The sequence below is a fragment of the Rhineura floridana genome, chromosome 20, assembly GCF_030035675.1.
Source record: "Rhineura floridana isolate rRhiFlo1 chromosome 20, rRhiFlo1.hap2, whole genome shotgun sequence".
In the NCBI taxonomy this organism is placed as follows: Eukaryota; Metazoa; Chordata; class Lepidosauria; order Squamata; family Rhineuridae; genus Rhineura; species Rhineura floridana.
Window position 1 is genome coordinate 19376132 of NC_084499.1, and position 26103 is coordinate 19402234.

The following is a 26103-nucleotide window of genomic DNA, read 5'->3' on the forward strand; positions in this document are numbered from 1 at the left end:
TAGATCCTGTTTTAGGAAGCTGCCTTGTACTGAGTCAGACCGTTGATCTGTCGCAGGAGTCTCTCCCAGCCCTACCTCTGCAACTGAGCTACACTGCCTTCCCCTAAAAATAAAGTAAGAAACTGGCATGCCTGTATTTCATTGGGTGCGTTTCATCCTGCCCTTCTTCCAAGGAGATCAAAGAGATTGCATGCAGCACTCGTTCCACCCCCACCTGTTTTGGCATCACAACCACCCTGCGAGGTAGGTTTTAGGTCAAAGAGAACACAAATGGTTCTACTCAGAGTGGACCTGTTGAAATGAATGGACCTAAGTTAGTCAGCCATCAGTTTCAGTGGGTCTACTCTGAGTAGTTCACTACAACCCTAAAAATGTTTGTGGGATTATTTCCAAGCCCATCAGGAAGAAAGGTTCTGACTCAGTTTATACTGTAGATTTCTACCTGCAGGAATTTACTTTTTTTATAACAATAGTAATAAGCATTCAGAAACATCTGAAGTGGCACAGTCTAACCTAACGTCTGCGGACTTTCTCATCTCAAACACCCTCGCTCTCTTTTCACGCAGTGCCACAGATTTTAGCGGGCTTAAGCACTCCTTCCTGGTCCGGAAACCTTTCCCCACACATACACACACACACTTTCAAAATGTATATTTATTCATTTTTAAAACTCTGATTTGCAAAATGAGCCACTGCAACGGATCTGCGACAAATCACGTGCACAGATGCATCCTGCCGTGCCATAGGACCACAGAATGGTTTAAATAAATAAAATACGATGAATCCCATGTTTAAAATCAGGATACATACTTGGAGAGCACGGGGGGTTGGGTAAGGTGAGGGACAGTACAGTGTAAACTAAACAAAGCTATGCTTCATCGCTGTGCAGACCATAATCCACTTCCACGGCTGTGCATTAAATTATAGGAGAATTTAGCATGTTGGTTTGTTTTTAAATCTCTCCCAAGCTGCAGCTCCATGCCTCAGCCATGGTAAGGAAAGGGCTGTAGCTCAACAGGTAAGGCTATACATGCAGGGGAGGTACCCGGTTCAATCCCTGCCTTTTCTAGGTAGGGCTGAGAAATGCAGCTCTCCACTGTTTCAGATGGGGGCATTCTTAGCCCTACCTGGAAATGCCACGGGGGACTGAACCTGGGTCCTTCTCCGTGCAAAACATCCCTTCCTTTAAGAAATAATATAAGATTCTAGTCCTCACCATTCACAATAAAGGGGTGAATTGAATAAAGGGACGAATTGAGTTGCTCTTTTCCATCGAGGCAAATGTAGAAAAGATGGGGACAGAGTGATTCAATGGGAGTGGAGAACCTCTCTTCCCCCCCCCCTTCTCTTTCATTCCCCGCCTTCGTATGTTTTTATCGTTAGTTTATTTTTGAAGCCTCCCTGTGTGTTTGCCTCTCCCCGTTCCCGCCTTGTTTATCTACTCCGGGACGGAAGGATAGTTCTGGCAGGGTGCCTTTCTGGCAAAGATTCAACAACACACAGTATTTTGTTGGGGGAAAAGAAACGAGGAGGGAAAAGTCCCTTTTAGCTTGGAGCTGGAAATTGAATTTCTGGGCTGCTGCTGGGAAGCCTGTGGACTGCCTCACTCCTTAGAGCAAGGAAGGGGGACTGTTTTTAGCCCAAAGGCCGCATTCCCTTCTGGATAGCTTTCCAAGGGCCGCATCCCGGTGGTGGGCAGGGCCAGAGGCAAACGTGGGTGGAGCAATGGGACATAAATTTTACCTTCGCGCAGCAGGCTTGTTTTTACGCACGCTCACGCACCCACACCCTCCATCCTCCATCCCGGCAAGCCAGAGGCACGGTCAGAGATCAGGGACGCATCTCAGCCAGACGAAACCACTCAAGGGGGGTGCTCAGCAGGGCTGTTGGAGGGTGTTGCCTAGGGAGAGTTCTGAGGGCCAGACAGAGTTGCTTGGAGGACCGTATTTGGACCCTGAGCTTCTTTTAGTAGGGTGGCGTAGGATTTGTCCTTATATAATGTTACAGGATGAGCATGGATGGATGGATGGATGGATGGATGGATGGATGGATGGATGGATGGATGGATGGATGGATGGATGGATTCTTCATTGCTCAGAGCCATAGGCTGCGACAATTCAGTACAAGTACAACAAAAATACAAAATACATGGACACTTTTAATAAATAGAGTGTTTTTTTTCTTTTGATGTTTGTTTTAAACTCTTGTGTGTTTTACAATTGTTTTACAATTGTAGGCGGCTTTGAGAGATCTTATGCAGTAAGCAAGGAATCAGTGCAGTAATAATAATGGTAATAATTCTGCACAAGCTCGGAGGCACCCTCCTCAACCTTATTCATGTGTCCTTGACATCCCTTCACGTGTATTTGGCCACGTGGTGGAGACAGGAGAGAGGGGGCATCTGGGCCGCAGGGAGGAGGGAGGGATCCAGTTCAGCCGCCGGCAGCACGGACGGAAAGGCAGCCAAAATGAAACAGATGGAAGAGGCGTCAGGGAGCAAATGGGAAGTGGGCTGTGCAAAGAAAAGACAGACGGCTCCGGGGTGAAAACCTCGCAGAGGCGGGTTAGCTACAAAAGGGATAGATAGAGGCAAATATTTGTGCAAAGATGTTATGGGCGGGCTGAGCAGGATGGCAACAATAATTCTCCCCAACTGGCGTAAGACCAGCTTGTGCAGCACAAGGAATGGAGTAACTGAAGGTTTTGGGGAGCCCCCCACCTGCAGAGGAGGTTCCCTACTGCCACTCTGTCCGGGGCCCCGCTCCGAGCCTTCCCTGGCTTTTCCAGACAGCCCGTTCAGGTGTGCAATTTGGAGCGTTTACAGACACTTCCTGTTGCTGTGGAAATTCCAGCCTGCTGGGGAGGTTGCCCAGTTGCTGCTCTGCATGAGTCACTTCTCCGGGTGGGCAAAACTCCTTTTTGGAGCAGATTTATATCCCACCCTTCCTCCCAGTAGAAGTCCAGGGTGGCATTTCCACCTGGCTTGGGAGGGCAGGACTCTGACTGACTGCAGCTGTTGTTGTTGTTGTTCTTTAATAATAATAATAATAATGATGATGATGATGATGATGATGATGATGTAAAAATGTAAATGGACTGCCTTCAAGTCGATCTCGATTTATGGCGACCCTATGAATAGGGTTGTCATGGTAAGGCAGTATTCAGAGGGGGGTTACCATTGCTTTCCTCTGAGGCTGAGAGGCAGTGACTGGCCCAAGGTCACCCAATGAGCTTCATGGCTGTGTGGGGATTCGAACCCTGGTCTCCCAGGTTGTAGTCCAACACCTTAACCACTACACCACACTGGCTCTCAATAATAATAATAATAACAATAATAATAATAATAATAATAAATGCCCCAGGCAAAAGATCAAGGAACCAGGTCTTGCAGGACTTGCAGGGAGACAAACATGCAGGTCCGTCCTCCAACACTGCGCCGCTCTGCCAGGCACCTGTGTTACATGGGCTGAGCCGCTCATGCACACGGCCGCCATCTGCTGGAGCACATCATGGCCCGGGTTATCTGCCTTCCCAAGAAAGCCAGCTTGTATAAGAACATCCTCACGCCGTTCAGGGCAGGCAGGCAGCCTCTGGCTTTGGCAAGGCTCCGAAACGTGCACGGTGCCCGTCAAGCATCATTGCTGGTGCTTTGATGCAGGATTCCTTCCCCAGGGCACAGAATCTCCGAGGCTTTATCTTTTCTTTCTTTCCTTCCCCAGGCGCGGCAGCAAGCCCAGCTCCGTCATCAGATGGCAGAAGACAGCAAAGCCGAATACTCGTCCACGTTGCAGAAATTCAATCAGGAACAGCATGAACATTATCACTCGCATATACCCAACATTTTCCAGGTGGGGGCGGCGTTCCTTATGGCCTCCATCCACCCACTTTGTCCGTGTCTCTTAGGTTGCGTCCGCACACCATACCTTTCCAGCACATTTCAGGCGCATGACTTCCCTCAAAGAATCCTCTAACTTGCCTCTCCACAGAGCTATAATTCAGACAATTCCCGAGCGGTTTAACAGTCAATCCCTCTTCCCAGGGAACTCTGGGAACTGTATAACGCCAGGGAACTCTGGGAACTGTAGTTCTATGAGGGGAATCAGGGGTCTCCTAACAACCCTCAGGACTACACTCCCCAGGATGCTTTGGGGGAAGAAGCTGGGACTGTTTAAAGTGGAATAACAGCGGCATGAATGTATGGCATGAATGTGGCCCTTGTCAAAGGCCACAGTAGCTTCTCTGTCATTCATTTATTAGTAGTAATATTTATATACCACTTAATATGCAAAATCTCACATCAGAACACAATAGTATCATTAAAAAGTGTGTGTGTGTGTGCTTTTATACACACACACACACACACACACACACACACTCCATGCAGGAGACTGCAAGACAGCTGGAAGAATCTGTAGCTGTTGCAAGAGGCAGCCGGATGGGTGACCTCACCCATTCTCATCCTCTGGCCACCTCTGTTCTGCAGCTGTGGAATGAGAAAATATTTGCATTGTGATGGGGCAGGCTGGTATCAGCCGAAAACACAACAGTGTGCTCAGCTGCAGTTTGCAAGGCTTGAGTGTCAGTAATATATCATCAGCCACATGCATCTTCGAAGCTGAAAATAGGCTGGTGATCTCCATTTTATTTTTTAAAGCATGGACTATATAGCATGAATGCCACCCCATGGCTGGACTGTAGTGCAAATCCTGGAAAATGTGCCTCTGGGCATGTGCAAAGAGTGGCTTGCGTTCACCTCTGAAGGGCTGGCTGCCCAGTAGCTTTTCTTGCAAGTGAACCGGGCAGTTGTTTTTCTCAGTTGCAAAGGGATTGTCTGTTTGCTTGTGTGTCCCCCCCCCCCCCCCAAGCATGGCATGAGGACAACAGAAATGTAAAACGGTGGTGTGAAGGCACAGAAATCCAGACAGGTGAACGGAAATATGCAGAATAAAAGGCTTATCTGTACTTAGGGATGGATGGATCCATCTCTTTTTTGGCCTGTGCTGGTTTCATGCGTGTGCAAAAACTTCTCCGTCTGATCCTGTGTATGTGCAGGTTTTAAAGGGGAAATCCTTTTTGTAAAATAATAATAATAATAAGAATAAAAATCCACATGGCTTTTTAGGGGGCCCATGATCCTCACTCCGCCGATAGCTCTGCATTCCATTTTTAAGCACGGCGGGGGGGGGGAGTGTGATTTCCCTGAATTGGCATGCAGCGCTGTCTGGATCGCCTAGTGGCCACTGGGCACGTCCCCCCCACATGACATATCTGTTGCTTCTGACTCCCCCCTCTTCCAGTGTCATTTGTTGGTTTGGAAAATCCTGCAGCCTATGCTTTGACAGCCAGGATAAAAACACAGAGCGAGCTGTTTTTGTTTTTTTAAAACAAAAATTGGAAAAGGACGCATGTCTATCTGTGGGTTCTTCTGGGAATTGTTCATCTGTCGCCCTCCGAAAGGTGGAAGCCGAATGGGGGAGCGTTGACTGAATTTCCCCACTTGGCGACGGGTGCCCTGTCGGGTTGCAGAGCATAGTCATCATGACCACGTGTGCCCTTGATTCATGCCCCTCCATGGCTGCGTTTCACATCCTGTTTTGCAATCCATCCTTTTCAGGCATCCGAGGCAGCTTTTGCTTTCCCAGCGGCTGGATCCGGAGTCGTCCACTGGGGCAGATGCTAGAGGCCTGTGTGGCTGGTTTTCTCGGAGTCCCAGCGTACGCACAGGGCCACCTCCATTTTTTTATTGCTGGGAACTGAGTTTTGCTGCCGCCTTGGCAGACTTTTCAGCTGCCTCGTATGAGAATGGGAAAGAGCTAAGAGAATCATGGCAGGGTTTGGTCAGGGTGGCCAGTCCCTTAGGGCCACCTGGGCACTGCCCTGCCAACCTCACTCTGCCCTTAGCCTGCCCCACAGGCCTGCCTTCTTAATGCCCCCAGAGGCTCAGTATTTTGTGGGAGGGATTCAAGCGCGTGCTGGAACTTTTAGGGAGTGCAGTTTGTGGATTCAAGCACTCCGTCTCCTGAGCCCGACAGATTCCAAAGCAGGTTTAAAGCACTTGGCTTCCCGCAAAGGATCCTGGGAACTGTCGTTTGTTAAGGGTGCTGGGAATTGTAGCTCTGTGAGGGGTATGCTACAGTTCCCAGGGCTCTTTGGGGGAAGCCATGTGCTCGAAACCTATGGTGTGGATGTGACCAAGTGCTTATTGTTGTACAGCCGGCCCACAAACAAATCGAAACAGATGCTCAGTAAAGGTTGGATATAATGTCACCTCCGTGTAAGCGCATTGGGATAAATGCTTGATAAATAGATCATGTGGAGGAGCCTCTCCATTGTGATCTGCAACTGGGAATAACTAGTGCAACCTGCAACCAAATCTTGCTTGTGTTTCAGATTCCAGCTAGTCCTCCCTGCCTTCCTCTAGGATACTCCATTCCGTTCCTACCCACTTTCTCTTGTATTTCTTTCCCAACTGGCGCTCAATATCCTGTGGTTGCTGAGCATGTTCCATTTTAATTGGGCTGTTTTGGGGGGACGGTTGTGGGTGAGGCTGCCCCCTTAAGTTTGATTTTTTTAAAGATTTTTTGTAGCTCTGTAAACTTGGGGCTGTTTCCCAGAGCATGCTAATACCTCACTCTTGTTTCTCAGTGGGCCTGTTTTGCATCCAACCCTGTTGGCACTCACCACCAGAGTTGACTATTAAGGGGAACTTTAATAATACTGGCCTACCTTACAGGATTATTGTGAGGATTAAAAACAGGACAATGTCCATGAAGTAGGGATGTCAGAGATTTTTGATGAAAGCAGAAACGGAAATGGCCATTTTTGCTTCCATGTCCAGAATGGAAATCAATCCAGTGAATATGATTGGTATCTGCTGCTGTCGTTGCTTTCAGTCTACAAATGATACGTAATTGATTATGTCCCACCTCCCATTGCATTGCGTGAAATGAATGGGGTACAGTAATATAATGACAATGTAACTTTCATAATTTATGTAACTTAATGTAATTAATTATGGCAAAGCGGGCCGCAAGACGAATAATATCGTTTGGGGCGACAGAGGAATTGCAGCAGAACGGAAACAGTGCTGCATGCAATGAATACAGGGTGGAACCGAAAGTGATGCCTTCTTGCAACCCTAATGGAAATGCTTTTAACTCATTTAAGCACTGTATTATTCTTGTTGCTTGTGATACTTGCAGAAAATACAAGACATGGAAGAGAGGAGGATAGTCAGGATAGGCGAATCCATGAAGACCTTTGCAGAGGTGGACCGGCAAGTCATCCCCATCATTGGGAAGTGCCTGGATGAGATAACAACAGCGGCGGAATCCATAGATCAGAAGAATGTGAGTGGCTGACTTCTTGGAATGTTCCAACTCTTTTTTCTTTCTATTTTAAGAAACCCCAGCTACCAAATACACTGCCAAATTGGCCTTCAGGAGTTGCTGTAGAGTAGGGAGATATGTGATTAAATTAACGGTGGCTAAATACAGGCAGTTTGGGATGGTATTTTGCCGACAATTTATGAACGGGCGCAGCAGCAGAGAGTGGTATTCAATGCTACTCCTAGTCAGAGTAGACTCATTGAAGGTAATGGAGATGATAAACATAGGTTCATTAGTTTTGATGGGTCTACTTTGAGTCGGAGTTACATGAATACAACCCAGAGGGTAATACTCTATGGTAGTTGTACTCAGAGCAGACCCACTGAAGCTCATAGACATGACTAATTTAGATTCATTAATTTCAGTTGATTCACTCTGAGTAGAACTTAGTTGAATGCAACCCAGATTCTATCTGGGCCTGGTGTGCTATTTGAATGTAGGACCCTGCGAGGTGGATTGTTCCTGGGTATGTCATCATCAGTAAACCGAATCTGATTGGCTCCTTAGTGTTGTGATTGTTAAAAAAAAAAAAAGGTTCTACCCCAACAAAACCAGCTTTTGACAGGAAGGTGTGTAAATAGCCCACAAGCAAATCAGGATAGCCTCCCTGGGGAAAAAAATAAGTAAGAATGAATGCTCAATAAAGACCGAGCACCGTCTAAATACCACAGAAGCTTTGTTCAAGCGAATCAGGATGGATGTGAAATCTGTGGGGCATCTGGAGGACGACTGATTCAACAACCAATCTGAACCAAATTTGGCTACTTGCCTCTAGCTTCTTATACCACTCAAGGCCTATTCCCCCCCACCTCCCTTCCCTCCCGCCAGCCTCTGTTTCCCCTTCGTAGCATATCCAGTGAGATAGAGTAGAGGTCATTGCTGCCCAGCTGCCCGCAGTCGCTTCCAAGCGACCCTGTGTGGGATATATGCCTCCCCAGTAACGCTGGCGGCAGATAGAAATTAATTTGTTCTGGATGTCTGACTTCCTGTTTTTAACCTTAATCTTTCGCATAACGGGAACTGGCTATTTTTAGCTCCATTGTAGTGGAGGGATGTTTGGATCGTGGGGGAAAGGATGCTACATGGATTTAAGAGAGAGAGAGTATTTTTTTTAAGAGTTCAAAAGGCTAGGGAAGAAGGGAGGATCCTTCCCACTGAAAACCCAGGATGTGATATCATTTGATGTATTTAATACTTCAGTTTTGAACTTTTTTACCTGACTTTTTTCCGGTCTGTCACTGTCACTTCCTCTCTCTTTTTCACCCGTTTAGTTTTGGAATTGCAATCTAGTGCGCTGTACACGTGTGGCTGCCACAAACTGGCCAGAAGAAACAAATAGAATCTTTTCACTTTATACAGGGTGCCTAAGAAGGAAATCAGTTGTTCTGTTTCCTTCACTTCTGGGGATTCCTTACACCTGTACAGAGAGCCAGTGTGGTGTAGTGGTTAAGATGCTGGACTACAACCTGGGAGACCAGGGTTCGAATCCCCACATAGCCATGAAGCTCACTGGGTGACCTTGGGCCAGTCACTGCCTCTCAGCCTCATGAAAACCCTATTCATAGGGTCCCCATAACTCAGAATCGACTTGAAGGCAGTGCATTTACATTTTTTACACCTGTACGTAGGGTTGGGGGAAGAAATTTGGTTCAGTTCGCATCTAAAGGCAAACCTGCCTAACCTGCACTTTCCAAAACAATAGGCACAGTGAAACGCAGCCATCCTTCGAAATTCACCCTCCTCCGAATTTTGGAATGCTGTTCTCCAGCCCAGGAAATTGCACAAAAATGCATGCATAACAACGCATCTGTCAATGAAAAGAACATACAAAAAATACATTATATCCAAGGAAATTGCTTCCGCTAGCATATACGTTAGGCAAAACTGCAAACAAAAATGTGTGTATTAGGAGAAACTTGCACTGCAATTCTGTTGAATTTTCATGTGGACTTTTAAAAGGCTGAAGGGCAACCTGGAGATCACCGGCTGGAAGAATGTTTTTAAACTATAACTGTGTTTTAGAATGTTTTTAACTGTTTTTAGAACACTTTTCGTTTTGCTGCTATTAAATTGTTCTGTTATGTTTCCTGCTCTGGACTCATTAAGGAGGAAGAGTGGAATATAAATTTAATAAATACTACTACTACTGATAATAATAATTGCAAACTGATGCAAATATGCCGAGAACTGGATTGACAAATCTGCTCATCTCTAGCACTCAAACCAATATCTAGGAGCTTTCCAAGATCTTAGACCTTTCTTTCTTAAGGCCTTTTAGTTGGGGATCAAACATCGTGCATTTCCCCCCCCTCCTCCTCCACCATGTGCATGGCCTCCTCAAATCTGTTCCGGAGGATTGTGGGAAAACCCAGAACAGTTTTGGGGAGGGGGAGGAGGGGGGGGAAGTTCCATTGCACGAGGGTAAACCCTTGCACTGACTGAATGAGAGGCTTGGTGCTACTGCAGATAAGAGCCCTTGTTTCTGGAGGATTCAGGGGCTGTGAGATTTCCTCGGCAGACGACCCCCTAAGCGCACAGCGAAGGACCCTGAAGTCCAGATCACAGATTAATAATCGGGTTAATTAATAATCTGTTTTCTCTGGTCTGCGGGTTGTTTCAGGATTCCCAGTTGGTCGTAGAAGCCTTCAAGTCCGGTTTTGAGCCTCCGGGTGAAGTTGATTTCGAGGACTTCACCCAGCCAATCAAGCGAACGGTCTCCGAGTCCAGCCTTTCAAACTCCAGAGAAGGCAAATCGGAATCTAGATTCAGCACCAAGTCCAAGGGGAAGTTGTGGCCGTTCATTAAGAAAAATAAGGTACATCTTTTTCAGAGTTTGACTTAGTGTCAGTACCTTTGTAGTTTGCTACTTGTGTGTTATTTTGCAATCCCTGCAGTGAAGTCTTTCTCTCTTTCTTTCTCTCTCTCTCTCTTTTTATTAGAAATAAGTTTCTAAGAACTAATAGCTGATGTCCTGTTGTAATTTATTGTAATAATTTTTATTTTAATTATTGGATTTTGTTTTAATAAAGTTTTGTTTACTTTCTATGTACTTTTTAAAAATTGTGTTGCTTTTTATCGTTTTAAAGCTGCTTTTTTGGCTCAGTTTTATTTGAGTTGTCATGTTCTGCCATGGCGGGATTTTTTTAATGTTTCCTGTTCAATTCAAAAGAGTTGCTCTCTGCTTACATTGTTTCAATGCCTGTCCGTATGCCCTTTGCTTACATTGTTCATCCCTTTCCAGCTAATTAACATGTTGTCTTCATCATTGCTTCCCTGCTGCTGATTTCTCTTTTGCTTTTCAGTTTGTGCTGGAAACTAGTGGGGCAGCTGTTGACTCTTATCATCATCATTATTATTAATGATAATGATAGTAAACAAAAATGCTAAACACTTTAAAGCATCTTAAAAACAAAATATATTACATATTACAAAACATATTAGACATATTAAAACAAAACATCTTGAAAACATCCTTAAAAAACAACTTTAAATATTAGTGACTGAAACTGAGCTCATGGAATGCAACCCTTTTTTCTTTTTAAGCTCACATGATCAGGTCTTATTCTAAACATCTGTTCCACTCTACATACCAGCAATGGCTGTGCAATGCTGTCAGGCTGCTGGCATGTTGTTCTGTTACGCAGTAGGCCTTGCAGAGAAGGCTATGAAAGTTACTAGTCCGCAACAATTTCTTCTCGCTCATCTGCCTGCATGTGTCTGTCAACTCATTGGGTGGGATGTGTTGGACCAGCCCTTCTTCCAGTTTATCAAAGATTTCCTAAATGATCATGTAGCATCAGGGAGTGGGGGCATCCTTGCTCGAGGCTCTTGGGGAGGAAATATTGGCAAGTTGGGGCATTAGCCACATTCCTGTTTTGGATTCATGTCCTGGGGAGCATATGTTTTAGACTACCCCTGTGTAACTTTCTATTTGTACATATTATTTCTGTGTTTTTCACCGATGCACGCAAGCTAACTTGGACTCCCGTTGCGTTCCGAGGCGACTAACAGGATCCTTCTGTCCGGTTAGAGTTCCACCTGGTCCCCGGGTTCAGAGTGGGTTAGAGCATACACACTTCTGTCCTCACAGTTCTTGGAGATTAGTCTTGAGCAGTGGGGTTTTTTCTCAAATTTCGGGAGAAGTTTTTCCACGTCAGGGTGTCTGCTGGGGAACCCCTGGGCATTTGCCGTGGAACTCCCGCATGCCACTGAGGATTCTGGGCCGTGGTCTCAGGCTGTGGTGACCATTTTTAAGACCCACCAAGTTTTAGTATTTTGTAAGCTGTTTAAAATTGATTTTAAGCTTGTATTTTAAATGGTTGGAATCTGTCCTCGGACCTCAGGGTGAAGGGCAGGTAATAAATAAAATAATATTATTATTAATAATAATATAATCAATAGTGATGACTGGAAGGACAGAAGTCAGGGAGCCCAAAAGAGCAGGTGGCACCAGAGCTAATGGCGGAGCCAACAAGAAGTACAACCAGCCAGTTCTAGGCTTGACCCCATCTTCCTCCTCCCTGCTAAGTTCTACGAGGATTTATTTCACACTTACCTTTTTACAACAGCCCTGTAAGGCGGGGAAGGTTAGTCTGAGAGGGAGGGAGCATGTGCAAATGGTCAAGGTCACCCAGTGAACTTCATAACCTGGGTGGAGGTTTGAAACTGGGGCTTTCTGGTGATTTTTAGTGTGCAACGCATGTTTTTCCGCAGAGGGGATTCCCTATATTCCAAGATACCAATTCCCAGTGAATTCAGCTATATTATCGGGGTAGGACTGGGAACGGGGATTGATCTCCTAATTTCCTTCCATTTCATTCTGTCATCTTGTTTGCATGTGGCATGATCGGTGTTCCTGAGGGTTGCACGGGGCGAATGAGGGGGGACACCACACATTTGCATCTGCATCCCTTACTGCAACTCCTCATTTTCCTATCCCGCCCTCCTTTGAGCAATGCAAACCTTTTTCATTAAAAACAAACATCTTCCCGACTCTTGACCCTTCTCTCTCTCTCTTTCTTTTTTAAATATTGTTTGTCTTTTTATTTACTTGGGGGGGATGAAAAAACCATGGCTTTTTGTTCCTAATTATTATTATGATTTAAAAAATGATTTTCCTTTGGAATTGCTTTTCAAATGTTTGGTTTCCAATGCTGCCTGCATATGTGTTTTCTTTTCCCCGCTTTGCGGGTTTGTTTCTTTGTGGTTTTGTTGTGGTTTTACTTTTTTTTTTTCCGTACGCGCTTTGCCTGAGTTTCTTTTTTAATCGTTTGATTTCGGGTTTTGTTTTTCTTTTAATCCTGTCACTTCTCCATCTCTTATACGTAGCTTATGTCCCTTTTAACATCCCCCCATCAGCCCCCTCCCCCTCCCCCTTCTGCCTCGCCCGCTGCTGCTCCCAATGGCCCCCACTCTCCCAAGCAACAGAAGGAACCCCTCTCCCATCGCTTCAACGAGTTCATGACCTCCAAACCCAAAATCCAATGCTTCCGGAGCCTAAAACGCGGGGTAAGTTCGCCTCTGGATGTGTGTGTGTCTTTCTGTCTCTCTCTCTCTCTGGCGCTTCAATTGCACGTCCCATCAGGACTTCTTTGAGTAATTGAATCTGTTTTTACTTCTCTCCTCCCCCAATCCTCCTTTGTGTGTGTGTCTGTACGTTTTTAAAAAGCAACATACAAACCAGTCTCTGAGAAATTAAAAAAAACACCACCCACAATGAAACCACAAAATCTGTATTTAAATCTATCTGCGCTGGATGGCTTTAAAAGAGGATTAGACAAATCTGTGAAGGAAAAGGCTGTCGGTGGCAACTAGCCACGATGGCTATGCTCTGCTTCCCAATACCAGTTGCTGGCAACTGCCGCAGGGGAGCGTTGCTGTCACACTCAAGCCCTGCTTGCATTAGGCGTCCGGTTGGCCACTGTGAGAACAGGAGGCTGGACTAGGTGGGCCCCCTTTGGCCTGACCCAACAGGGCTTTTCTAAGCCATGCTAGCTAAGAATGGAACCTCCATGCCCAGAGGCAGTCTATCTGTGAATGCCAGTTCCAAAGAAACACATGCAAGGAAAGTTCCTGCTTGCACACTTCCGATAACGTGCGTCTGGTTGGCCACTGTGAGAAACAGGGTGCTGGACTAGGTGGTCTCCTTTGGCCTGAACCAGCAGCCGGGCTCTTCGGAGGTTCTCAATCCACTGTCAGGGTCAGCCTCTGAATACCACTTTGCTGGAAACAGAGTCCCCTGGGAGGAGGGCTTGACTGCGAAACCACTCTGGGAGTTGTAGCTCTGTCAGGGGCGTAGGGGGTCTCCAAACAACTCTCAGCACCCTTCGCAAACTACAGTTCCCAGGATTCTTGTGGGGAGGGAAGCAGCCATGACTGTTTAAAATGGCCTGATGCTGCTTTCCGTGTACAGTGCAGATGGTGCCTGAGAGGGTCAGCCGTAGAAAAATCCCTGGAAGAAGTGTACGTACAGGTCAAAATGCTGGGGAGAATACTTTTGGTTGCACCCGATGGACTCTCCTGTCCAGCGACTTTGGTCTGAGATGAGCCAGGTCATTCCTGTCAACGTACCGAGGGGGTGGATTGCTTTGCCCCCATGAAAACAAATGAGCCGGTCTAGTCAGCAAACAAAATTGCCTCTTTATTTGGATGTTTTGTGGTTTCTGCTGACTTCATATTTTCCTTGCCGTGTAATTAACTCTTCCCTTTTCACCAGGAAATGTTTCCTTGATCATTTCTCTTGTTTCGTTATTATATATATGTATATAGTTTCTTCCTTTCTTGTAGAAAGTCCTTTTTCAATCCACCGGTAGCGATTCCTTCATCTGTGTTTTGTGTCTGTGAAGTCGGTGTAAAAGATCAATCAAACCTTTCCGTTATTCAGCCTGTAGGATTTTTTTCTGTCCTGGTTAATAGTCTTGTGGTTATGTGCTTATGTGTGTGTGGTTTGTTTGTTTTTTCTTCTCCAGATTGGGTATGTACGTATGTTCTTCTCAATGAAATGAAATGATTTTGCCGATTCGTGGGGCTAAGTGGGTTCAAGGGCTTCTTCCAAGGTTGTGATCTGACAGTGCCACAGAAAATGCTTGAGTCTCAACTGTGCTAGAAAATATATCCTGGAAATTATGCACAGGGCTGAGCTGCACTGTCAGTGACATCATACAGTCATATGGCTTCAGACTCCCAAGCGGATGAACTGCATAACTGGACGCTCTACTGCATCCCAGACTCCTTGCCTGTGGAAAGCTAGCAGGCAGGATGGTTTGTGGCGGAGCCTCCTCCTGACAGGCTAGCTTTCTATATGCATGGTTTTTTGTTTGTTTTTTATTAATATGGACCAGCATTCAAAGATGAGACTTCACACACACACACACACAGATGTTCTGAAATTCTTTTTGACATGGCAACCGGTGATATGAATGTTCCAACATGTCTCAGACTAGTGCTGAGTTTATGACTTGCTACTTCTTGGGAAAACCTAAGATGAGCTGTGGAGCATTTACAGAAGGCAGTTTCGGAACAGACTAGCAAGAATGGAGCCCAGCACACCACTTTTCATCATACAAGCCTCTCAGAGTAGAATGGTCAGATCCTTACACATCTTGGAAGCATCTGCAGAATTGATCTCTATGCCCAGCTGATCCCCGCAAAACTCAAGGTGGTTTCGCCTAGGGAAGAGCAAGAAGTATGATTCCGTTCGGATTTCAAGCTGAATGTATCAAATGTGCACTTTCCGAAACAATATGAGGACCGAAACAAAACCATCCTTTGAAATTTGCACGTATTCAAATTTTGCAATGCGGTTCGCCAACCAAACAATGTTTACAAAAATGCATATCTTTTTCAAAGAGGGAGCTCTGTGTGGCCCCGAAACAGAGGAGCAGGCTCTCCTTCACAGAAGATCCACTTACCTGTCCATCCCTGGGTGTCTGAAGTTCCTGTTCTTTATGTTTCCCAAGCAGAGGAGTGGCTTCTGGGTGCACCTTGATGATGTTAGATCAGGACTTGCCAACGTGGTGCCCTCTGGATGCTGCTGGACTACAGCTCCCATCATCCACGGCCACTCATCGTGGTCTCTGGGGCTGATGGGAGCTGTAGTCCAACAGTATCTGTAGGACACCATGTTGGATACCTCTGTGCTGTAAGATCACAACAGTGGCGACGGGTGGCTCTGTGTCCATGAGGCAGTGGGATTCGCTCTGGGTTATATTCTGAACTTTCAAGGCACTTCAGCACCTTGGACAGCTCCTTGAAAGTTCAGACTAAAACCCTCCGTAGATTCAACTGCCCCACGGACATGGAGCCACCAGCTAGATCACAACCATGGATGTCAGACCCAAGCAAATCTATCTTTTTTTGCTGTAGAAGCAGTAAATGTAAAGGTCTTTCTCCCCATCCCCCTTCCCCACTCCTCTTAATGCGTGTGTGTGTTTTTCCCCCCTCTTCCTGACTCAGCAACAGTCTCAGTCTTTGTATTTTCACAAAGAGTTCATGAAGAGGACTTTAGGGAAGCCCACGTATGCCCTTGAGGCTAGAGAATACGTTGTAAGTCCATATATATGGTGTGGCCGGGCCATAAAGTCACTGCACAGTCACTGACCTCATTTACAACGTTGCAAGCGGGTGGAAGAGGTGAGGTCCGTTTTGCGGGAAGTGGAAAATTTGTGCAAAAACCCACAAATTTTTAGAAGCAAATTTTAAGAGACCCTTTGTGGGCATTGCGAAGGAAAGGCTTGCTTATTCCCCCCAGGGTCAGAAACAGCTCTCTTTGCTAAAACAAAAAAAAAGAGCAAAACCTGGCGGCACTTATCGGCAGAGAGGAGAGAAAACTGATCACGCAGAACAAACAGCCCAAACTGACAGCCACAGTGGAACTCTTTTGCCGGCAGAGGACAACCGCAAAGGCTCGGTGCGATCTGCAAATGTAGTTTACAGAATTGTAGCGTTGGAAAGAACTTGAAGGCCCGTAAAGACTAGAGATGGGGGGAAATGTTTTGATTAAGTTTGCTTTCAAAGGCGAACCTACCAGATTTGCACTTTCCAAAACAACCAAAACATAGCCATCCTTCCAAATTCGCTCTTCTACAAATTTTGCAGTGTAGTTCCCCAGCCAGATAATGTGTGCAAAAATGCATTATGCTGGGATAAGGTGTGCATTAAAATCCACATATTAGAGGAAAATAACATAGAATGATGCATTCTGTTTGGAAAAATTGCGTTGCAAAAAATGTATATGTTAGTCAAAATTGCACACGAAAGGGTTGCGTTAGGACAAGTTCACCCTAAAATGTAGATGAATTTTTAGGAGGTTTATATATATATATATATATATATATATATATAGTTGCCAGTTTGGCCCTTCAGATATTTCCAGACTACAACTCCCATCATTCCCAGCCCATGGCTATGCTTACTGCAGGGACTGATGGGAGTTGTAGTTCAGCAACAGCTGGAGGGCCAAAGGTGCCCCCACCCACCTGCTCTACACTCTGACAACCAGAGGGGAAAGTCCAATTGAACCGGGTTTACTTCCTTTTTTATTTTTTTAATTAACCTCTAATGAAAATTTGAAAACACTATTCTTGGAGGCAGCAATTGTTTATTAAGAGGGTTCCACTGTGGTTTGAAATCCCTTGTGGCTTCCTGTCGCAAACAGCCAATGTATCTGCAATTGCGGACACGTCGCAGAAGGACAACAACGAGCCTTTTTTTAAAAAAAGGAGTGTATTTTGTTTTAGTTTTACGTGCACCTTTGAACCCCACGTTAAACGCAGAAGGGGTTTGGAGACATCTGTCTGCAGCTCTCGAAGGGAAGAGTCGCATTGGCAAACCGGAGAGCCAGGGCGGGGGGGGAGGCCCGTTTGGCCCGTTGTAAGTGAGAGTTGTCATTTGTGACTTACCCAATAACACATAGACTTGCTGGCTTATCATGCGCTCTCGTGTGTTATTGATGCTTGTGGCTCGTAGGCTTTTTCCATTTGCTCTCCGCAATAGGCTATGTTAGAAGCATCCCAAAGATGTGCTCTTGAAAAGAACTTGCCTTTCTTTTTTTTTACATTTCCTAGAAATGCCTCATCAGCCTCCCTGTGCCCCAGATTTTCCAAACGTGGCTGAGCTAATAGCCGAGCAGATTTTTTTTTCAGATGTCATAAATAGTGTTGTAGGGCCTACTGGTGGAAAGATAGCACAGAAATAAGGAGATGTAGTTTACTGACTAATTAAAGCCCATCCAATGCGGCAGGAAGTCTCATTAGTGACCAGTAAAATTAACACTTGTTACTCTTAGAGCTCAGCCTTATCATGGCCACACACACGGAGAGAGTTGGATTTGAAGATGTACAAACTTGGTTTTCCATTTTTGGAGGGGGGGGAATTCATTTTCAATCTTCTTTTCTCATCACGACCACTTGGCTAGATCCCTGTTGTTCCCATTTCACAGACAAGGGACCATGGGAGGTGAGGAGATTGTGGTTTTGCCCAAGTCCACAGAGTGAATCTAGGCTGGGTGGTGATTTGAACTCAGGACTCCAAAGATCCAACGTTATGTCCTCTAGACAGACCAGAGACAGGAATCCTGTGGCCCAGATGTTGTTGGATTCCAACTCCCAAAAGCCCAGTCACCGTGACCAATGGTTAGTGGTGATGGAAGTTGTAGTCTGGCATCTGAAAGGCCACAGATTCCTCACCTCTGATCCAAACAATGGGTTCCTGCTGAACGTGCAAGGGCTCTTTGGCATATCACTGAACAGCCCATCCTCTGCCTAGATTAGGCGTGGGAAACCTTTGGCCCTACAGATGCTGAACTTCAACTCCCATCACTCCTGGTGCTTGGCTATGCTTGCTAGGGGGCTGTTGGGAGTTGCAGTTCAACAACATCTGGAGGGCCAGAGGTTCCCCATACCTAGATCATATTGAGTGCTGACATGTAAAAAACAGTTTTGTTTTTAACCTGAGGATCGGTATAGCGTAACGGCAAAGAGACTGATGTACAGATCCAGAAGTCCCCGGATCAAATCTCCTCTCTGCCATAAACTCATCAAGTGACTTTAGGCAAGCTACTTTCTCTCTCTCTGTCTCTCTAGCCTCAACCTTCCCATCTGTGATATGGGCATAATAATTCACACTTACCTGACTGAGTTGTCATAAAGATTACAGCGTGGAAAACACCTTCTGAACACTCAAAAGCACTCTACCATCTATTTGTTGGTTACAGTTTTGGTTTTTAAGCATCCCATAGATTCAAAATTTCTCCTGAGCCTTTTGACTCAGTCTTCTTCATATTTTTACCTCCCTCCACACTTGAAAAAAAAAGAGCTTTTTACCAGGTTAGTTGATTCTTCTGCTTCTGTGGACCTTTTAACAAGGCTTTGCTGAGCATTTTTAGGGTGATGCTGTCTATTTAGGTGCCTGATGGTTGTAGCGTTTAGACCCAAACTTCCTATAGGGATGCTGTGTGTGGACCCCTTGGCCCCTAAGCATTTGCTGAATTTACAGCAAAACGATAGATAGCATTGGTGGGCTGGCAAGTTGTCTGGCCTCGTGATAGTTTTGCCTCTAGAAAGTTATTCGCCTCTAGCGCATGTAGCCTTGACGTAGACCTGCTTTTTCCGTAGGCAAAATCGGTTTCTCTCTCGTCCCCGCCACCCCTGTCGTCTGCAAAATGTGTCCGAAATCCTCCCAAGTTGTGCCGATTTTGTCTTTGCTGAAGTTCACAGGAATGCCAGCAGGGTGGGGTGGGAAGGGAAGATTTGATGGGGCAGGGGGTTCTAAGCAGGGTGTGGGAAGAGGGGCAAGCGAGTGGGAGGTACTCATGAGAATACCTACTTCTGCAGAGATGGCCCCGGGGACTGTTCAGCGCCTGAGGCAGAGCATCAAAATAGCACTGCCTCCCCTGTGATTTGAGGTGTGCTTGTGTGTGTGTAAGAAGCAGGGCTTTTTTGGTGATGGTACCCAACTCATTTTGGCTGCCATATTGTGCCAGCACCCACAGCCAGTTATAATACCAGCCTCTCATTTTTTTTACCAAAAAAAAAAGCAGTACTGGAGATAAGTCAGAGTGCTATTTGGCTGTCCTTTCATTGCACCCCCAAGTTCAAATTCCTGAGGCTGGGGTCTTTGCCCTTCCAAACGGTGCTTCTGAGTCTACAGTTATGAGGGAAGGGCCTTAGTTCAGCGTTAGAACATCTCTTTGGCCTGCAGAAGGTCCCTGATTCAATCCCCAATGGCATCCCCAGGTAGGACTGGGAAGGACCCTGTGAGGCGTCCTTCCCTGGCTCTCCCTGTCAGGTTCCTACCTGCATGTGGCTACTGCCTGTCACTAGGCACCACCAGGGACTCCACCAGTCCGGACCGCTCTCTCTTATGGTTTACCTATCCGCTCTAGCACAGATCTCAACAGATCCCCCTGCTAGGCAACCACCAGTAACGTCCCAATACTAGTATTCCCAGAGACTCTGAATACTGGTATTGTTATTCTCTTCACCGCTGCCACCATTTGTTACAGTTCCCCTTCAGCCTTGGTCATTACCGTACCCTCCCTTCTGGTCTGTGAAACCCCAGCCAAGGATCAGGCCTTTGGTAAACCAAATTAAGTATTTATTACAGATAACAAAGCTAACAAGATTAACAAGATTTCTTCTTAAGGCACATAAGCATATGGTTTTACTCAATACTAATCCGAACTCCACCTCCCTCCTGGTAAACAACTCTCTAAACCCCACCAAGCAACCCACTCTTTCTCTTCTCCTCCCAGATTCCACAATTCACCACCTCACATTCCCCCAGATTTACCTGTCATCCTTTCATTTATACTGTCAGCCATTTGAAACATTCAGCCAATCATCAAGCATTCTATTGCCCATTCACTCCCCCTCCTCTTTCACTACTTACCATGTATACTCTAAACAACCAGCACTTACCATATATACACTAATATATAGGAACATCACAGACCCCTCTCTCAATCCTGCAGAGCCGCTGCCAGTCAGCATTGACAATCATACTGAGCTAGGCCAACCAAGGACCTTACTAGGGCTTCTGATGTTCCTGGTCCTCTCATCTCCCAAACGCCAGCAGGGCTCCGTCACCCTTTAGTTAGAAACTTTCCCAGCTCTGCCAATGGCAGGGATTGAACCTGGGGCCTTCTGGCACGGAGCACCGAACACTTTGCAGGCGGACGGTCCCTGGTTCAGTCCCTCTCGTCTCCAGGTAGGGCTAGAGAGCTGCTGCCGGTCAGTGTAGGCACTTAACAGTACTGAGCTAGACAGTGCAAAAGGCACTTTTTGTATTCCTGAACCCTCCTTGGCATCTGTGGACAAGGTCTCACTTCCAGGTCAAAGGGTTTTGCCTGACTCCCCGTCTCGCACAAGCTACGCTTTGCACGCGGCACAGAGAGCTCACAAGCAGTGCAGGGAGACTCTTGGAGCGTCCCACGTGGGATCACTCTTACAAGTGTTCTAATTTCCATATTTTGTTTGGTTTGCCTTTTAAATTAGATTTTATTTTTAAAACACAACAAAACATTATTTTAAAAATGAAATATCTGCCTTTTTAATTAGATTTTGCAGTTTGCTCCAAATTTTGCAGTGAAGTCCTTTGCTCCAAAAATTCCAATTTGTAGGGGGATGTATGTTTAGAAAGGCATAAAAGACCCACTTTAAATATGTATTTTGTGATTAAAAATCAGTATTGATGAATTTTCTTGTGGGTTTGTACCAAACGTTCACAGATTAAATTCTTTATTTATGTATTACATTTTTATCCCACCCTAACCCAAAGAGCTGAAGGTGATGTACACGGTTCTCATCCCTCCCCTTTTGATCCTCACAACAACCCTGTGAGGGAGGTTAGCCTGAGAGAAACAGTGATTGGTCCAGTGTCACCTACTGAGCTTCCTGGCTAAGCAGGGGATTTGAACCCTGGTCTCCCAGGTCCTAGTCTGACTCTCTTAAGCACTACTCCACACTGGCTCTCGCTGCGATTTGCCTCAGAGAAGGCGTATTCTCCCCCATGCGCGCACACTGACCCACACACTCTCTGCAATGAAAAAAAAAGAGCATACTTTTTGTGGCACAAAATGGCATCCTGTAAAATAGGGGGGAAAGGATGATCCAAGACCTGTGCTGTTGCCAGTCCCCAGGGCTCTGTGCCTGCAAGCAACAGGTGGGACTTGAGGCTAGGGATGCAGGGAACATTCGATTCAGTTCACATATTGAAAGCCGAATCTATAGAATTCACCCTTTCCAAAAAGACCTGAGAGCGGAAATGCAGCTGTCCTTTGAAATTCGCACTTCTGCGAATTTTGTGATTCTCTAGCCAAAGCAACGTGTACAAAACGTGCATTGACTAAGCTGTAAAGTCCCCATAAAACTATGAGAGCATGCAACAATGCCTTCTCTTAGGGGAGATTGCTTTGCAAAAAAAGTGCACGTTAGTCAAAAACGCATATCAAAAAATGTGTTTATTAGGAGAAATTTGTACTAAAATGTTGAAGAATTTTCATGAGGATTTTTTTTTTTAAAAAAAATTGGAAGTTGCTGCAGTACTATGCAGGACCGAATTTAAGATTGGAAAAGTGAGAAGCTGCGAGGGCCGAAATGGACAGATTCTTTCAGCCGTACTTGATACCCATCGCTGTGTTCCCTCTCAGTCCTCTCCACCAGCAGATAAGGCACTTAACGATTGGCTCCAGAATAAGATGCAGGCTCTTTTGGGGGGGGGGCACTTGCTCTCAGCAACAGCTAAGTGTCAAAGAGGCGACAGTGTTAACAATCATGTTTTTGTCAACCATGCTCGCGGGCGAAATGGCAGGCAGTTGGTACTAGCAGAATTTCTTACCCTGGTCTTGTGAACTTTTGCACAGATGTGTAATGAGCGCAGTGTCCCATTTTCACAAGGCAAGTGAGGTGTGTGTGCTGGTGTGTCCACGTGCATCATTTTGTTATAATGGTGGAAGTGATCAAAGTTCTGCTTCTTCTGATATACGCTTGTCTTTTTTTCTCTCTCTTTTCCACCTCCTCTACTTCTCCGTCCTTACGTGAAGCTCTCTCTCAAGCTGGTAAGCACACCTGCGTCCTTTCTTGTTCATGGCTGTGTGTTTTGTAATCACAGATTTCTCCGCGCGTGAGTTGCCGCCTGTCAAAGGAGGCGCCCTGAAATTAACTCAGATTTTCTGTTGTCTCTCTTTGTGTGTGTGTGTGTGTGTGTTTTCCCCTTTTTGCTTTGATATTTTATCAGATAACTTTGAATATGCAGGTCTGGAATCTAATGGAGGTGATCCAGTTTTCATGCTTCTAATGAGCTGCTAAAAAAAATAACTCATAATTTTAGTAGTTTGGTAGTTTTACTTATTAGGCATGTATTTTAAAAATATGCAATCTAAGGCTGTAAAAATGTAGTAAAAGTTTTTTTTAAAAAAATTATTAGGTTTTTAAAATATGGTAGTTTTCAGTATCGCAAACTGCATAGGATAATATAATTAAATCATATGTGGTAAAGTTGATTACTGCTCTGATTTGTTACTGTATCTGCGATGTGCATAAAATATTCCTTGGTTCCAAAGATGTTTGTTCTCAGCAAAAGGGAGAAAAGTGTTGACCTCAGTAAATTGCAGACAAGAACCCAGATAATCCAAATGGTGGAGAAAGAACATGCACATATATGTGTATATTATTAGATCAATCCATCTGTGTTGTGATAATATAGCAGGTTTCTGGATTTCACAGAACTCTTCTTCTGGCAGGAATGTGTCTAAGAATGCTGTGCTGTTTAAAGGCTTGCTATCCTATCAGCAAATTTAGGGAGGAATCCGTCATTACCCCAGACACACATCTGCTGCAGAAAATAGCAACCTAGCATTCCACCTGTATAATCCTACTCAGAAGTAAGCCCTATTGATTTCAATGGGGCTTACTCCCCAGTAAGTGGGGTAAGGATTGCAGCCTTAGTCATGAAACATGTGGTGTGACATCATCATGTCATGCAACTCCCCATCAGTAGCGGAGTGTCAACTTCAGAAGTGCAGGGCCCTTTTATAATAATCACAGCCACACCCCTTCTAAGATTATGGAATAACTGGGCCAGGTTTGAATACTGCTTTCTGCTTCTTTATCCTTGCTAATGCCTTCTTCACAACAGACATTCCTAGGAGCTAATCAGCATGAAAGGGGAGTGTGTTGGCTACTGAGAAGAGTCTTCTCGGAGGCTGACTCACCTTTTCACTCTGATTGGCTCCAGTCAGCAGGAGAGGACAAGGAAGCCTGTTAGAAGACTCTTTTCAGTGGACAACGCACTCCCCTTTCGTGCTGATTGACTCATAGGATGCTGGAGACATAGGGATCCTGCTGGGACATGGCTCCCAAAAACGTAAGGGGTCTAAGACCCCCTGAAACCCTGGATGACTACACTTCTGCTCCCTGCCCCCTGAAGCAGCCAGTGATGTGGAGAGGGGCAGGGAAATAGTGACGCAGTGACAATGAAGAACTTTAATCCATTTCATTTCATTGCTACATATTATGAAAGAGCAGGAAAGCACTGAATGCAGGTCTCTCTCCTGCACTGTGAGATATCCTGCCCATCAGGTGTTATGGTGGGCGAGTTCCCAACTCCCAGACCAAAGCCAGATTTGGTATGACCACCTGATCCTGTGGTGGAAACCTTCTAGGTTCAAGGACAGACATACCAGCCTGATCCTGACACTGGCGATAGTTGTTTAATGTTAGTCCTACTCAAGGTAGACCCACTGGATTAATTTCAATGGACCTACTCTGAATAAACCTTTGCTGGGTGCAATCCTGTATTTCTAGACCCAAGACCATCGTGTGGAGAGTGGTTGGCCGTCCCCAGTTTGAATCGGCCGGGATCCTTGTCTGCCTTTCACTGAGGTCGGCGTTGACAATCGCTCTGATCGTTCTGACCGGCCACAGACGCATATCGTTCCTGTGTCCGGGTGCTGATATTCATTGGCAAACTACGTTTTTCAGCCTTATGTGGTAGTACCTCCGAACAACTAATGCCTTGTAATCAAACCTAATCAATCCTGACTAAAAACGTTGATTCCATTTAATTTCAAAACGGGATGGCATGGGGGAAGGCAAGATGAACCTCGTCACAGACATTGATCTGAAATCCTGTCTTGGGTAGTGAAAGAGGGAATGGTGCACCAGATGGCTACAGAGAACACATTATCAGCTTGGGAAATTGCCACTTCGTTTACGATTTTGTGCCTGCAACCAAATTGTTTGACCCTGGTTAACAACTTTTTCAACTCGTTTTATTATTATTTTATATCCCACTTGTTCTCCAAAAAGTACAAGGTGGCAGATAAACTTCTGCCTCCGCCCATTTTAACCTCACAACAACCCTGTGAGGTAGGTTAGGCGGAGAGACAGTGACGAGCCCAAGGCCACCCAGTGAGCTTCGTGGCCGAGCGGGGATTTGAACCCTCGTCCCCCAAGGTCCCAGTCTGAGACTAACCACTAGTCTGGTTATTTAAGGATTTCAATTGGAGTCGCTGCCTGAATAAAGTCATCTTAGTTTATTAATCCTATGAGCTTTAGCTGATAATAAATTGAAAATTCACCTGGTTGGTTAGTTGTGAACTCAAGTGGTGAGTGACAACAGTATTAAAGCCAAAGGAGGCTCTAGGGTGCTTAGGGGAATCCCGTGGTTGTTCCAAAGAACAAAAGCTCTTTTAAAAACAAAGCAAGGGGTTAAAAAAAAACCACCTGGGGCTGATGGGAGTTGTAGTCCAAGCACCTGAACGGCACCAGGTTGAGGGAGGCTGCATGCCAATGTGCAAAAGCAAGAGGCATTCTCATAGTTCAGAGGCCTATTCCAGCCCGGTGAAAGCCCTCGAGAATGGAGCAGAATGGGGCCAGTGAGGGGGATGGCTGGGGAGAGTCCCAAGGGCCAAATAGAGAGGACTGGAGGGCCGCATTCAGCCCACTGGTTGGAGTTCCTCACCCTTGATGTACACTGTGAGTAGCAATAGTTCTCTCACATTGCCTTCAAGTCCCTGAAAACTCGCTTGTCTGCCTCCAGCCAGAGGCTTATTCTGGTGCCCTAACATGAGAGCTTCTACTGGGAGGAAGGGTGAGATATAATAATAATAATAATAATAATAATAATAATAATAATAACAACAACAACAACAGTAAAAAGAGAGGGTTGCTGTTTCCTTGACTGAAACAGGACCTGCTATTTAAAAAATTTCAGGCTTTAAGCACAAAGCTAGGTACATGCCAGACATTGAAAAGCACATTTGGCCCCCTGCCATGGCAAAGAATCCTGGGAACCATAGTTCAGTAAGGGTGCTGGGGATTCTAGCTCTGTGAGAGGTAAACTACAGTTCCCAGGATTCTTCTTTTGGGGAGTACTTTAAATGTGCTTTAAATGTATGGTGTGCATGCCGCCAAGACTGATTGCTTCCGACAACAGCACAACCCTTGCAAGGAATTTTTTATTTTTTTCTCACGCCAGTCCCAAGAGCCTCGGGGGGGGGGTTGCCTGGTCTTTGCCCCTGAGATGTTCCTTGGGGGCCAGACTTTTACAGACTCCTCTCTTCCCCCCCCCCGCTCCCTCCCTGACCTGTCTAGGGTGGTGGCCCGGAGGATTTCAGCAATCTGCCCCCTGAGCAAAGGCGAAAAAAACTCCAGCAAAAAGTGGACGAGCTGAACAAGGACATCCAGAAGGAGCTAGATCAAAGGTAGGACGGCGG

General features: G+C 45.7%; 1 protein-coding gene across 18 annotated transcripts in view; it reads left to right on the forward strand.

The window, feature by feature from the left end:
- The window catches only part of FNBP1 (formin binding protein 1), a 106906-nt gene that overhangs the window by 61734 nt on the left and 19069 nt on the right, over positions 1-26103 (forward strand). For 3 of the 18 annotated variants that reach the window (XM_061603802.1, XM_061603804.1, XM_061603803.1), the window contains exons 7-14: positions 3720-3848; positions 7203-7349; positions 10009-10203; positions 12717-12896; positions 15843-15932; positions 22429-22443; positions 22623-22658; positions 25982-26091. In XM_061603802.1, coding sequence (XP_061459786.1) covers positions 3720-3848; positions 7203-7349; positions 10009-10203; positions 12717-12896; positions 15843-15932; positions 22429-22443; positions 22623-22658; positions 25982-26091 — 902 coding nt within the window. The remainder of the gene's footprint in view (positions 1-3719; positions 3849-7202; positions 7350-10008; positions 10204-12716; positions 12897-15842; positions 15933-22428; positions 22444-22622; positions 22659-25981; positions 26092-26103) is intronic. The other 15 variants (XM_061603809.1, XM_061603810.1, XM_061603811.1 and 12 more) reach the window with 10 other exon arrangements.